This window comes from Lycorma delicatula, chromosome 4, assembly GCF_047948215.1.
Source record: "Lycorma delicatula isolate Av1 chromosome 4, ASM4794821v1, whole genome shotgun sequence".
NCBI classification, from domain to species: domain Eukaryota; kingdom Metazoa; phylum Arthropoda; class Insecta; order Hemiptera; family Fulgoridae; genus Lycorma; species Lycorma delicatula.
Genome location: NC_134458.1, coordinates 211,696,471 through 211,709,853, shown reverse-complemented (window position 1 = coordinate 211,709,853; position 13,383 = coordinate 211,696,471). Strand labels below are relative to the sequence as shown.

Below are 13,383 nucleotides of genomic sequence, written 5' to 3'. Positions count from 1 at the left end.
TCTTAGAATATAGTTGTACACATAAATTAATAATAGAAAAAATTACTAATGTTTGTGATAAAAATAAATGTAAAAAAGCTTACAAACCAAATAACAATACTATAAAATATTTAAGGAATAATAATAAAATCATAAAAGTGAGCATTTAGAGGAATGTATAAAATTAAATGTAATTAGTATAATAAAATTTATTTTACACATTATTTTATTTTTATATTATATTACACATTTTTATTTTTATTTATATATTTTATTTTATCTGAAACTAGCAGATCTTTTAAAAAGATATTTATTATGGAACATTACAATGCTTACAGGAAAGAGAGGTGTGTCTAATATGGTTGACCATTTGTTGTTGTGTAGGCATAGTATTACTGATTAAAAAATTAATTTAGAAATTTTGGAAATTTGTAATTTTGGAAACTGTAGAAGAATGTGTATACTTGAAAAATGATATATTTATAAATTTAAACAAAAGTATGGAGTGATTAATCACAGATCGTTTTTGAAGATGATGATTTAATTAAAGACAATAGTTGATTGTCGCAGTTGGCAATAGTGTTTATGTACATAGTTCCGTGATGCTTTAAATTTATTATCATTCCAATTGGCATTGAGTTATGTTCAGGTTTTGTGGTTATTAGGGTTTATGTTTTCTAAATTTTTAACTTTTATTTATTTTTTGTTTTTGTGTGATGTAATTTTAGAATCTTTTACTGACTGCTGATGTGGGATCCTGCGAAATTCAACTTTTGGTATTAGTTTTCTTAGGTTCTGTTACTGTGTTTGGTGGCTATTTAGTTTTTTGAAATTCTATATATATATATATTATTTTATTGAACTTAATCTTTTTAAGATTCATATTATTCCTCTGTACTGTTAAATTATATTTTAAATTGTATTATTATTATTATTTGTTTAATAGATTTAACATTGAGGTAAATTAGAGAAAATTTTGAACAGTAACCAAATTGTTTGTTCTTATCAAGATTTATCTATTTTAAATAAATGAATAATCTTTTTGGTTTTCTTATTTAATGTCATAGATTTTGTAGATAAGATTGTAAATTATAATTGTAAAGTTTACAAAAGATAGAATGAGGTTAGAAATTTTATGCTAGGTTTTTATAACTGTTTTACATTTATTTTTGCATCTGTTTGTTTTCAGAAGAAATTAAAATTCTTTTATTAAACTTATCGATGACTAGTTGTAATTTGATTATCTGAAAGATGATGTACACTTTTGATTATTTAGTTAAAATTTATATAAATTTAGTAATTATAATTGAGGGGTTTAATTGTCATCTGCTCTTTTCTGTAGTTACTTAAGACAACATAATATCAAATAGTTTTAAGATTCGCATACATATATTTGATTCTAATCTGTTTTAATTACCTTTGCAGTGCAGTATTTTGAATGCAGTTGTGTTTGTGTAACCCACCGCGTTGGTCTAGTGGTTAACGCGTCTTCCCAAATCAGCTGATTTGGAAGTCGAGAGTTACAGCGTTCAAGTCCTAGTAAAGCCAGTTATTTTTACACAGATTTGAATACTAGATCGTGGATACCGATGTTCTTTGGTGGTTGGGTTTCAATTAACCACACATCTCAGGACTGAGACTGTACAAAACTACACTTCATTTACACTTATACATATCATCTTCATTCATCCTCTGAAGAATTATCTAGACGGTAGTTACCGGAGGCTAAACAGGAAAAAAAAAGAAAGTTGTGTTTCTGTAAAATGTCTTATTCAATCCAGGAGAGGATAGCTATAGTTGAGGCCTATAGCATTTCTTTGTAATTCATTATAATTTTTTATGTAATTCCAGTTTCATTGTCGTTCAAGTAGTATGTACTAGATCATAAGACAAAACTTGCTGCTGAAGTTTTCTAGCTATATCAAGAAATGGTTTGTGCTATCTTTCCCATGCAGGAAAATTAGTAGTAGTTTGAGATCTTTTTGTAACCAAATTTGTTCTAATTTGTAACACCTCCTTGATTCTCTCCCTAGCTGTCATTTAGCTATCAGATTCTAATTAGCAAAAATTCTACTGACCTGGTGATGGTGGATGTAACAAGCTTAAAATATACTCAGAGCACAAGTAAGAAACGTGCTTATCCCCAAGCCAAGAAAGTTGCTTTAAGTACCTGGAAACTTCGGGAATACTAGAAAAATACACCATATTGCAACAAAATTACGCATAAAGTAGCAAAATATAGTGGATAAGTATTGTGCAGGTCGTGTTGGATAGTCATTCTGGTGTATGTTCTAGATCATGCATCAAAATTCATGACAGTAAGCCTCTTAAGTAAACTGCTGCATGTTTATGATTGCAACTTATTGAATATTATATAGACTATGAAAATGAATTGCTAATCTTACCTCACAAGTAGATGTAATTTAATGAAGTTCAAGAAGAAAGGAAAGTAAAATTTATATCTGTGTGTGTGTGTGTGTGTGTGTGTGTGTGTGTGTGTGTGTGTGTGTGTGTGTGTGTGTATATATATGTATGTTTGTATATTGAATTATTAACTTTTGTATAATAAATTGTATATGCTTTTCTTTTTAATTTTTAGGGGGAGTGAAGATGAGATATCCTTCTTGTTATGTTCTTGTAACAGATTTAGATGAAACCACTGCATCATTGATGCAGAGTACACCACCATCCGGAATGAAATCTGGTTCTATACCTACCACAGGTCTGAATCAGAAATTAATAAATGGTACCGTTTCTTTTCTTTGTTTTTTATTTACTTATTTTTGTCCTTTTTTTTATTTAATGTCTTATTTTGTGTGGTTTATAGAAGTGATAAAGTTGTTAACTAAATTCAAGTAAGATATGGCTGGAGACAGTCTGTCGATAAATGTATGAGTTGGATTGTTAATATAAATAATTAGAAAAGAGTAAATTGTTTTTGATTTCAATTTTGTTCAAATTTTAAAGAGATTGTTCATTCTTTTTTTTTTGATTACTGTTGAACAAAAAAAATTAAAAAGTATTGCTATTGATAAAAAAAATATGTACTTTGTGAGTACAAGATTATTAAAATCATAGTTATGAATTAATGTATCCGATTTTGTGTATTGGAGTCTATTTTTTACTGTACAACTTAGGAATGATTTAATAAGGAATAATGTAATTTCATGATTTTAGGAATGATTTACCGTCGTTGAAATTTGGTTTGGTAACGTCTGCATTAGGGGACATTGATTCTGTTTGATTTTCTAAATCAAAGATCAGTAAGATATTGGGGGATTTCTAATTTAAATTGGCTAGACTTTGATGAAAAATTTACACTTAATATTTTTTTTAAATATCAAAAATATATTGCAATTAAGAAACTGTGATACAGATTTTTTAGAGAAAAAATTATTTTTAATCGTTTTTAATCTTTTACCAAATTAAAAGTTTTAGTACTATTTTCTCTAAACGTAAGACTTTGTCAAGATCAAGCCATTTTTCAACCCTTTTCTGGAGTATTTTTAGGGTTTATAGTTTAGTTTGCAATAAGCCGTAAATGCTAAAAATTAGTGTTTTATACATTTTTTGTTAATCTCAATAAATTACGTATTATCAGAGGAAGAACACAGTTTTCAAATGTTAAAGAATTAAAGAGGTACTTCCCTGTATAAATTTTAATTTTAAACCTTTTATTAGTTTGAGATATACAACACTGTATTCAGCTCGGTAAAGGCAATGTGAAACTAGTTCATTCTTCGGTTTCCATAAGTCTGGCATGAGAATTTATTATTTTTGAGAATGAATAGGCTATGCCATTTTCAGAAATAACTTGTGACACATGCCAGTTAACGTACAACTGTTAAGATAATAGATTTTACATTTGTGCATAATGATTAATTTGAAAAGTTTTTAAATTAGCTTTTTGTTAGCCTTTTCAAACTGAAGTGTTCTCAGGTTAGAAATATTTATAAATTTTATCATTAAAAGATTTTAAGTAGAGGGTCATCTGTTAATTTTTTCCCCATTAATCTAGGAGTTTATCATTTCAGTTCTTTCAACATTGTTTTTATAATTTAAGAAAGGGTATATTAGTATGAAGTTTGATTTGTACTAATTTTTACATTTTGCTATTTAAAGAACTATTTCGGGTTATTTGTTATAATTTTTATTAATGTTATTATTTTTATCGGATCATAAGTAAGTTGTAAGGGTAATAATGTTTGAGTTAGCCCTCCCTCTCTAGGTGTCCAAGATTGTGGACAATATTAGTAAACTAATGCACAACACTGGCAAAGCATATATTTCGCTATTATTGTAAGGCACTATTTGTTAGTTTCTCATCATTATATCAGCGGCCAGTTTCTTTATAATAATTTTTCACAGTTTAAAATTTTATTATAACTTATATAATATTACATCATATAAATTTCAAAACAGTTTTTATAAAGTGAAGTGCACTATAATTCTTCAGTTTCACTATTTTTAGATAAAGCTTTATTCAGAAAATTACTGTAAAAATAGAATTTCAGTTTTTAGTATATTCAAATGAAAATTTTCCTCTTGCATGCGCCTGCACACACACACACACAGTGTTGGTCATCATATACTATGTTGAAATCTCTTATTAACCTGCATTATGCATTGATTTTTTCTTGTGATTTGTTAATTTACACTATGTATTTATGTTTTGTAATAACGTAAGGATTTTATAAATCTATTCTAACCTGTTAACCTGACAATACTTGTTTATGATGATCACTCTTTTACTAAGTGCATTTACAACTGAATATATTGTATTATTTTCTTAAAAAAAAAAAAAAATTATTAATAGGATTCTAAAGCGAGAGGGCTTATCATGGGGAGAAGAAAGTTTTTGAGCCATTATTTAAATGCTGGGGTAGTTTGATAACATAAATTTGGGATTTTTTTATTTCTGTTTTTATGATGTTAAAATAAGATAATTGCCTTATAATAAATAGTAATCTAGTTTTAGAGAATTTATATCCTTAATAAATAATTATAATTATTATTATTATATATATATATATATATAATCTTTGCTATATTGCTAATATAGATAACAATCATAAAACAATTTTACTGTCGAGTATAATATCAAGAAGTTGTATTTTTATGTGTAGAACCTGGTAAAAATAATTAAAAATTTTTCCAGTTGCTGCTTTATCTTTTTATTATATCTTTTATTTCAATGACAGATAGTTAACGTCACAGTTTTAAAAACTGTCTACCTCCACAATTTTTGAAGTTTAAATTAAAATATCTGTCTGAAGAAGTAGAGATCTGCGAAAGATCTCGACAGAAGTCATTAAGAGAAACTATTGTTTAATAAATTTTAAGAAAATTATTATACTATGAAAGCAGGGTGCAGTCAGTTAATTGATTATTTATTTAAGAAGTGTAGTTAAACAGAATTGTAAAACAGGTCTCTACACGGTAAAGATATACCCAAAATTTAGTGACTGAATCATGATTGAAAGATTGAATTCTTAGTATAAATAAAATTAAATACTTTTCTATCTTTTTTTTGCTTGTATTATATCTGATGTGTAGTTATAAACAATAAGTTCTTGAAAATTTTAAAGTATTATGTTTATTGCATGCTTAAAAATTAAGCTATGATATATATATATTTAATTTAATTTACTATTAATAATTTTTTTATATACATTGTGTGGCTAAATTATTCATTAATGTTTTATTTGTATGCTGATGTACACACTGTTTGAATGTATAAGCAGTGTCTGGATTTTCTGGCTACACTTTCTGATTTATATATGTATATATTAATCATCTTTCACCCAAAGGATAAATTTAAACAAGGTGATCATTTGAAAAGTTACCACATTTATTATTCAACAGCTATCAGTCCCATTATATTTCTGTTTGCAGGCATATATATCATTCTTGGGAGTGAACCTTTTTAAAACTTTTTCAAAGGGGTGCAACCCATCCTTTCCACACCTACCCCAGCTCAAGAATCTTAAATAGCAATGGTAACATTTAATGTGTGGTTTAAAATGTGGTTTATTTTAGGTTACGTTAGAATAAATAAAATGTTACTGACCCAAACAATTAGGTTTGAAATTGTCTGTTCTTGTTAAAAATATGGGTTTTAGGTTTCTCCAGCATTGAAAAAACATAATAGTAAACAGCATATCATCAGTTAAACATAAGAAAAACCAGTAATAAGGAAGGTACCTACTTCTTTGCTGGCAACATGTTGAAAAAGATTAAAATTAACTTGCCATTTGGTTTTAGATGAATTAACTTGGTTGAAATCTTGGGAAATGTAGTAGCAAATCCTCAGAGCTCAATTTGTAAAATATCTCATGAAACTGGGGGTTTCTTATGGTTCTGTTTTCTCTACATTAAAATTGAATTAATTTTTTCCTTATAAAATTCAACTGCATCAAGAACTGAATGAGGATGATGCTGTCAGAAGGATTGAATTCTGTGAAAAAATTATTCAATTAATAGATGCCAATCCAATGTTTACTAAAAATATTTGTTTTTCTGAGGAATTCACCTTCTTTCTAAATGGCTTTGTTAATAAACATAACTGCCAATACTGGAGCGATGTAAATACTCATGTTTTCAATGTTTGAAACACGCAGTATCCTGAAAAAATAAGTTTGTGGGCCAGGATTTACGGTGATAACATAATCGGTCCAGTATTTATCAATGAAAATTTGACAGGTGAAAAGTATTTGCAGTTTCTGGATGAAATTATTCAACCACTAATAGTCCATGCCTAACTGAAAATCAGTTAGATGACAATGGAAATATGTTATACTTAAGAAAGACATACTTGACTTTCAGCAAGATGGAGCACCTGCTCACTGTTTACTTTTTGACAACGGTTAGACCGAATGTTTCCTGGGCATTGAACAGGTAGAAGAGAAACAGTTGAGTGGCCTGCAAAATCTGCTGATCTTACACCAATGGTCTTTTTTTTTTTTGTGGGGTCATTTAAAATCAATAATTTATAAAGAAATTCATTCTAGCATATAAGAGTTGAAAAATAAAATTGTAAGAGCATGTAGTGATTTAACTAAAAAAACTTTAATAAAAGTAAGATGTGAATTTCAACAAATACTTTGCAGGAAATTGAGAATCATTTTGAACAAATTATTTAAAAATTGATACTTTTATTTTATTGAGGTAAAAAAATGTTTCATTTATTATTTCTTAAGGACTGCTATTGTTAAAAAACCTTCATAAGAAAATTAACTAATGAATGATTTAAGCTTTATTTTTTGATTAATAATTATTCATTTATGAATTAGTTTTTATTTAATTATTTAATCATTAAGTTTATCTGGTAATACATTTTTCAACATGTTACCAGCAAAGAAGTTGCTACCATATTGGTTTTTCTTATGTTTAACTGATGTTATAATGTTGCTTTATTGGTACGTTTTTTCAGTGCTTGAGAAACCTAAAACCCATATTTTTAACAAGAATGAACGATTTCAGACCTAATGCTTTGGGTCGGTACCTAAAAAAACCACATTTTTATTTGTAACTTATACCAATGAACCAATTTTTATTTTATTTGCACCAAATTATTTTTCATTCAAAGGGCCTTCCAATGAAGTGCCACAAGCTACACCATCTCATTTTAAAAAAATAGGTTTTCAACCCTTGAAAATTTAGAAAACATTTTAGGGTAAAATTTTGTGTTTGTAATTTAAAAATAATTTTCAGAGTTTTAATCCACAGATTATGATTATTTCAAATAGTTTAAGAAGTAATATCATATAATTTTATAGTTATTTTTGTTAGACTGAAATTTAAAAAAAAGTACTATTCCAAATGGTTTTTCACACCTACTGAGCTAAAGGGTGGACGGATTTTAAATTATTCTTTTCACCAAAATCCAAGGTTGTCAATTAATGCAATTAAATGTTGCCATTGCCATTTAAGATTTTTGAGCTGGGGTAAATGTAGCAGAGAGGGAGGGTTCCTATACCCTTTTGAAAATAATTTTAAAAAAGTTCCCTCAAGAATGGTATACATGCCTGCAAACAAAAATACGACAGGACTGATAGCTGTTGAATAATAAATGTGGTAACTATTCAAATGATCATCTGGTATACCCAAAAAGGATGTTGTCACAATAACATTCATTACATTTTAATTTATTTGTAATTATCTGTTTTGGGGAATAGACTATAAAAATTGTTTAGTGTTCAGTTTTTTATCCAATTTTTCATGTTATTTGTTATAAGTAATAGTCGGCAATGATTTTTATTAAATTGCAATATTCATAACCACATTTGTGGCATTGTGAAGTGACACTCATTCTCTCTCTGCTCATTGTGGGTGGTAAAAGATTTACAATCTATAAAGCATCAGAATGCAATCCCAACCTCCATCCTTCAGAAAACAAATTTTATTTAATCTCTACCCCTCAATAAAAATAAATACCTGCCATGTAATTAGAAAGGGGTAGTAGCAAATAACAAATGTCCAGGTTCTGAAATAAGTAGGTGACAAGACATTATCTGACAAGCTTTCATTCCATTCCAAGCATCAAAAACATAAATTTAACTAAAAAAATTGTATTTAATGAGCCAATTACAATTAAAAAACTATTGAGTGACAGCAGGGTGTTGATGTATATGTGTATTTTTTGGACGTGAGGTATTGGAGAATGTTAGTGTGATAAAAAATAACTATTTAAAGTAAGGTAATGTTTGAAATTTTGCATGAGTATTCAGAATTGTTCTGTCTCTATATTCTATATTTTATATGAATCAGGTGATTGGTTATGATTTTACTAGGCGCTGAACTTAGTTTTCTCTTGAGACATGAAGAATATGCAATTATTAGCCCAACACCCAGAAGCATATACCTGCACAGTCAAAAAATTGTTTGTTATTCAATGCAGTTAAACTAAGCTAAATTTTGGCATAATACATTTACTGCAATTCCAGTGCACACATTTGGATACAAACTTCTGTTTTTTTTGTTTTTTTTTACTTTGGTTGGGACCAGCAAGTTTGGAATTCTTCATTGCTGCAATGATCAGATGATTTTTGTAGTATTCTGGTAAAGAACCCTTGTACATTTTTTTTCTATCAAGATAGTTATTTTTTTTTTATTAACTTTTGTCTAAAAAGTAAATTCAAATGTTTATTTAATTAATTAATATTTATTATTTAATTTATTTACAACAATTTCATACAGTTAGGTAATAGAAAATTCAAAGAAGTAGTCGTAACATAATGTAAATTATGTTTTACATGTAATTACCATAATTGTGGCCGACTATTATTAGAAGATAACAGTTATTTATTTTAAATATTTCTCATATATAAATGTATGAGCAATTTAGGAAATGATTAGTTGTATACTTTGTACTTTACAGAAAACAATATACCAACCATTGAAAATTGCAGTTATATTACTACTGTATGTATCATTACAAAAGGAGGTGTAACCTCTGCAACAGTATAACATATATGATGCAAAGTCAACTTCAAATAATTATTTTTTTCATGAGGTGCAAGTATTTTCTCTATCAAAATAAATTTATTCGAAATAATCTATATGTGTATTACTTGGTCTGAAGTAGAAAGAAGGGGAAAACATGCATTGAGTGTGTTATTGTCCTAAAAGTATTATTTTTTCAGGGATCTCCTCAAACTTGAATATAGATATATTTTAAATCAAAAGTAATGCTATACTTAACAGTAATTTTTTAGTTAATTTACTCTGAATTTTGAACTATTAATTTACTTTTCTTAGACACGTGTTGTTTATGAAATATGTTTTTAACCATTTTTTACTTTTATTTGCCAAGCCACATTTGACGTACTCTGATGTGAATTCAAATTTGTATAATATCATGTCATCATTAAATCATAAGAAGGATAAAAAAATCATATGGATATGATTAAGGATTTTATCCTTCAGACATAATAGACTGGATAATCAATCCCTAAATTTAGATTTACAAAATATCTTGCAAATGCCATATAATTTTTATTAATGATTTTTTTTAGCGATTTCAGTATCCAAATTGGTTTATATAATTTGTAGAAATTATTGAATAGGTGCATTATTGTTACACTTTTTTTTTGTTTTATTTCTTTTTAATGTTTATCAATGTATTACTGAGAGTGTTGATCGAATTGTTTTGTAGGTAACATAACAGTATCAGTTGTAGCACAACATCAGCATCACCCTGACTGTATGGCACATATGCCAACTCCAGCTAGTGTTCTACCGGAACGTGTTTGGCAAGATTCAACAGTCGGAATATCTGAACAACAGCAGTCTCAACAGCAGCAACAGGACAACCAACAGCAGTCTCAACAACAATCGCAACAGTCATCAGTGTCGTCATCTTCTCAGCAGCAAACGACACAACAGCAGTCGCAATCCCAACAATCTCAGCAACAAAATCAACAGCAGCCACAGCAGTCATCTCAACAAGGACAGCAAACAAACTCTGAACCGAATACATCTTCATCTGTCCTTGGCCAATGGGATTTTCAAGATCCCACAAAGAAACTAAACTGTTCTTGTGCGAAGTAAGTGTTACTGGTCTTTTTATTTTATAAAGGTAATTAAAATACACTTTGAAAGCAATTTAAATTGTATTTTAATAACTTGTTATATAAATTTTTAAATGTATTTAATGAATTACAAACATGAGCTGGTAAATTGGCAGTAAAATGATCCTACTGGTTCAGGTAATTAATTTGCTTAATCAGTGGGGCCCTGATGTTGAACGTTTTTGTGTTACATGTATTCATTAAAAATGTTGAGTTTTGGAAGTCCTGTTCATCCTAAGAATAGTATGAGTATATTGTGAAGCTTGTAAAAATAATCTAAAATTTCCATTGTCTTTGTGTTTCAATAAATTGATGAAATTTTTTTAGATTCTATTTGTAAAACACTTGGTTCATTCTTTAATCCGATGTGTTTATGTTGAGCTCTTATCAGTTTTATTATTCAAATGCAGGTCTGTTTTCATGTAAATTTAATGTACGAGGTTTGATAAAAAAAATATGTAGAAGGTTAGTTTGTCTCAAAAATTCTATTTTGTCACTTTCAAAGTACTTCTTTTCAGATATAATACATTTATGCCAGTGCTTCTGAAATGCAATTTCCAGTATGGTATTTAGCTCCTTCAGCAGTTCTGTTTTTATCTCTTCAATGTTGGCAAAACATCATCTCTCATGATTCTTTTCAGATTGGGGAATAGGAAGAAGTCACAGGGACCATGTCTGGAAAATACGCAGGCTGAGGCATGATAATAGTCTTGTTTTTGGCCAAAAAATCACTGATTTTCTCGTAACCTCTGTATAGAAAGTTTTAATACCTTTTCTTTTCATCTCTTGGTATTGTGTTTTTATGTAATCACTTTTGACCCAATTTTTAAATAGTAATTAAATCATGTACTCTTATACTACTAATATACATTTTGTGTACATACTGTTTAATCATTGCCATGTTTTACCACAAATCCATCTTCACATTCTTCATGCAAACAGCGTGGAGCTACCAGGTAGTACTCCTTATTGACTGTACGACCTGGTGTCATGTCTTCACTTTTTCGATGTTGTCATCGGTTGTATGCTGGTATGTCCTGGGCGCTCGTCATCAACAACATCTCGTTCTCTTGAAAACATTCATAGAAGAGTTGCCAAAAGCAACATTCAACATTTCCAATGTGGTACTTTACTTTATTCTATTCTTAAAGCAAAATTTAATGCTAGTTCTTTGTTCCATTTTCTTCACAAGTTAAAAATCGCTGACGATAATGAAACACGTGTAACCTTTTTAATAGCAAACAATAAATTAAGCGTCCAGCATGGTTAGCAATGTAATTATATGTTAGGGGCAAGTTTAAAAACACAACAAACAAAAATTGTGACAATTAGACTTATACAGCCTGGGAAATTAAAAATATATATATATATACATTTTTTTTTATCAAACCTCAAGTACTAACTAGAGATGTTTTTAATTTTACTCAAAATTTGTTGTACATTCTTATTTACTCATTTTTAATTTAATTTATATTTTATTTTGTAAAAAAAGATGTATAATTTAAGTAATATTTTGTGGTACAATTTGAATGAGATATTTTGTTAATACTTATCAATTAGGTAGATACGTGTTTATAGCTATGCATAAGTTTGCCATACAAAGAAACTTTATCATGATTGTTATATGGTATTATTAATTTTTTTGTGGTAGCAGCATTACTGTCAATGTATAGATTTTTCATATAGAATATCAAAACAAACAGATTTTTCTCCTACATAAAATTCTGTTTTGTTTTTTTTTATTTGTTTCATAACCTACCCTTTTTTGTTTTTTTCTATTAATTTCATAACTTACACTTTTTTCTTTATTATCTTTCTCATAATTTGTTTATAAAATTAATCAGAAAAATGCATATTTTAATTATTTGTCATTACAAATTTTTTCTTCACATCTTGGTATTGTGTTTTTGTGTAATCACTTTTGACCCATTTTTAAATAGGAATTAAATCATTTACTTTAATTGTGCATATACTGTTTAATATTTAAATTCTCTGATGATTATCATTTCATTTGAAATCTTATAGACTATTATAATTCATTACTTACCTTGCCATTTTAGTATACATTCTTTCTTACTGTTTTACTGGAATTTATTTTTTACATAGTCCATAATTGTTAGAAAAATCTAACAATTATGGACCTTATCACTTTACTAAACTTTACTTTATAATTCCTTATCACTTTACTAAAGTTTAATTCTTTATTTTGAGTGAAAATATTGTGTAGGTTTTTTCAAATTGAATTGTGTTCTTTAAAAAGTACTTACGCCAATATTCAGGTACTCTGTTGTTGGCATTATAAATGATGAAGCTTTGCATGCATCTTTGTTTTATGGTCTTTTTAATGTATATATGGTTATCGCATTATAAGGGATATTATGTCACTGAAAAACAGCTGCAGAAAAAATATTTCAATAATCTATGCGTGGAATTGAATGATTAATAATTATTTCAAATAATAACAGTAATCATACTTTTGTATGGTCAAAAGAAAATTCTATCTTTTAATTGTTTTACTGGTCAACAATTTTTTTTTCCAGTAATGATGACTATATAAAATTAATAAATTCCCATATTTATATTTATAATTGTTGTACATCAGGTTCACATTACATATGAGGTCTGTAAATAAAATAATATATTGTGGTAAATCATGGATATGGGAGTTTACTAATTTCTGTTATATTTTTTTGTTCACATTACCTTTTCAAATAGTTCTAACATGATGGAAGTTAGCTTTCCATGATACTTAATCCCAATCATTCTCTATCAAGAGCTATTTTACACTAATCCTCATGGTGCATCTTTCTTTATGTTATCTTTTTTTTTGTGG

General features: G+C 27.9%; 1 protein-coding gene across 1 annotated transcript in view; it reads left to right on the top strand.

Moving 5' to 3' along the window:
- Window positions 1–13,383, top strand: part of skd (mediator complex subunit skuld) — a 105,536-nt gene that overhangs the window by 11,029 nt on the left and 81,124 nt on the right. Inside the window, exons 5-6 of the mRNA XM_075365145.1 lie at window positions 2,579–2,725; window positions 10,136–10,526. Coding sequence (XP_075221260.1) covers window positions 2,579–2,725; window positions 10,136–10,526 — 538 coding nt within the window. The remainder of the gene's footprint in view (window positions 1–2,578; window positions 2,726–10,135; window positions 10,527–13,383) is intronic.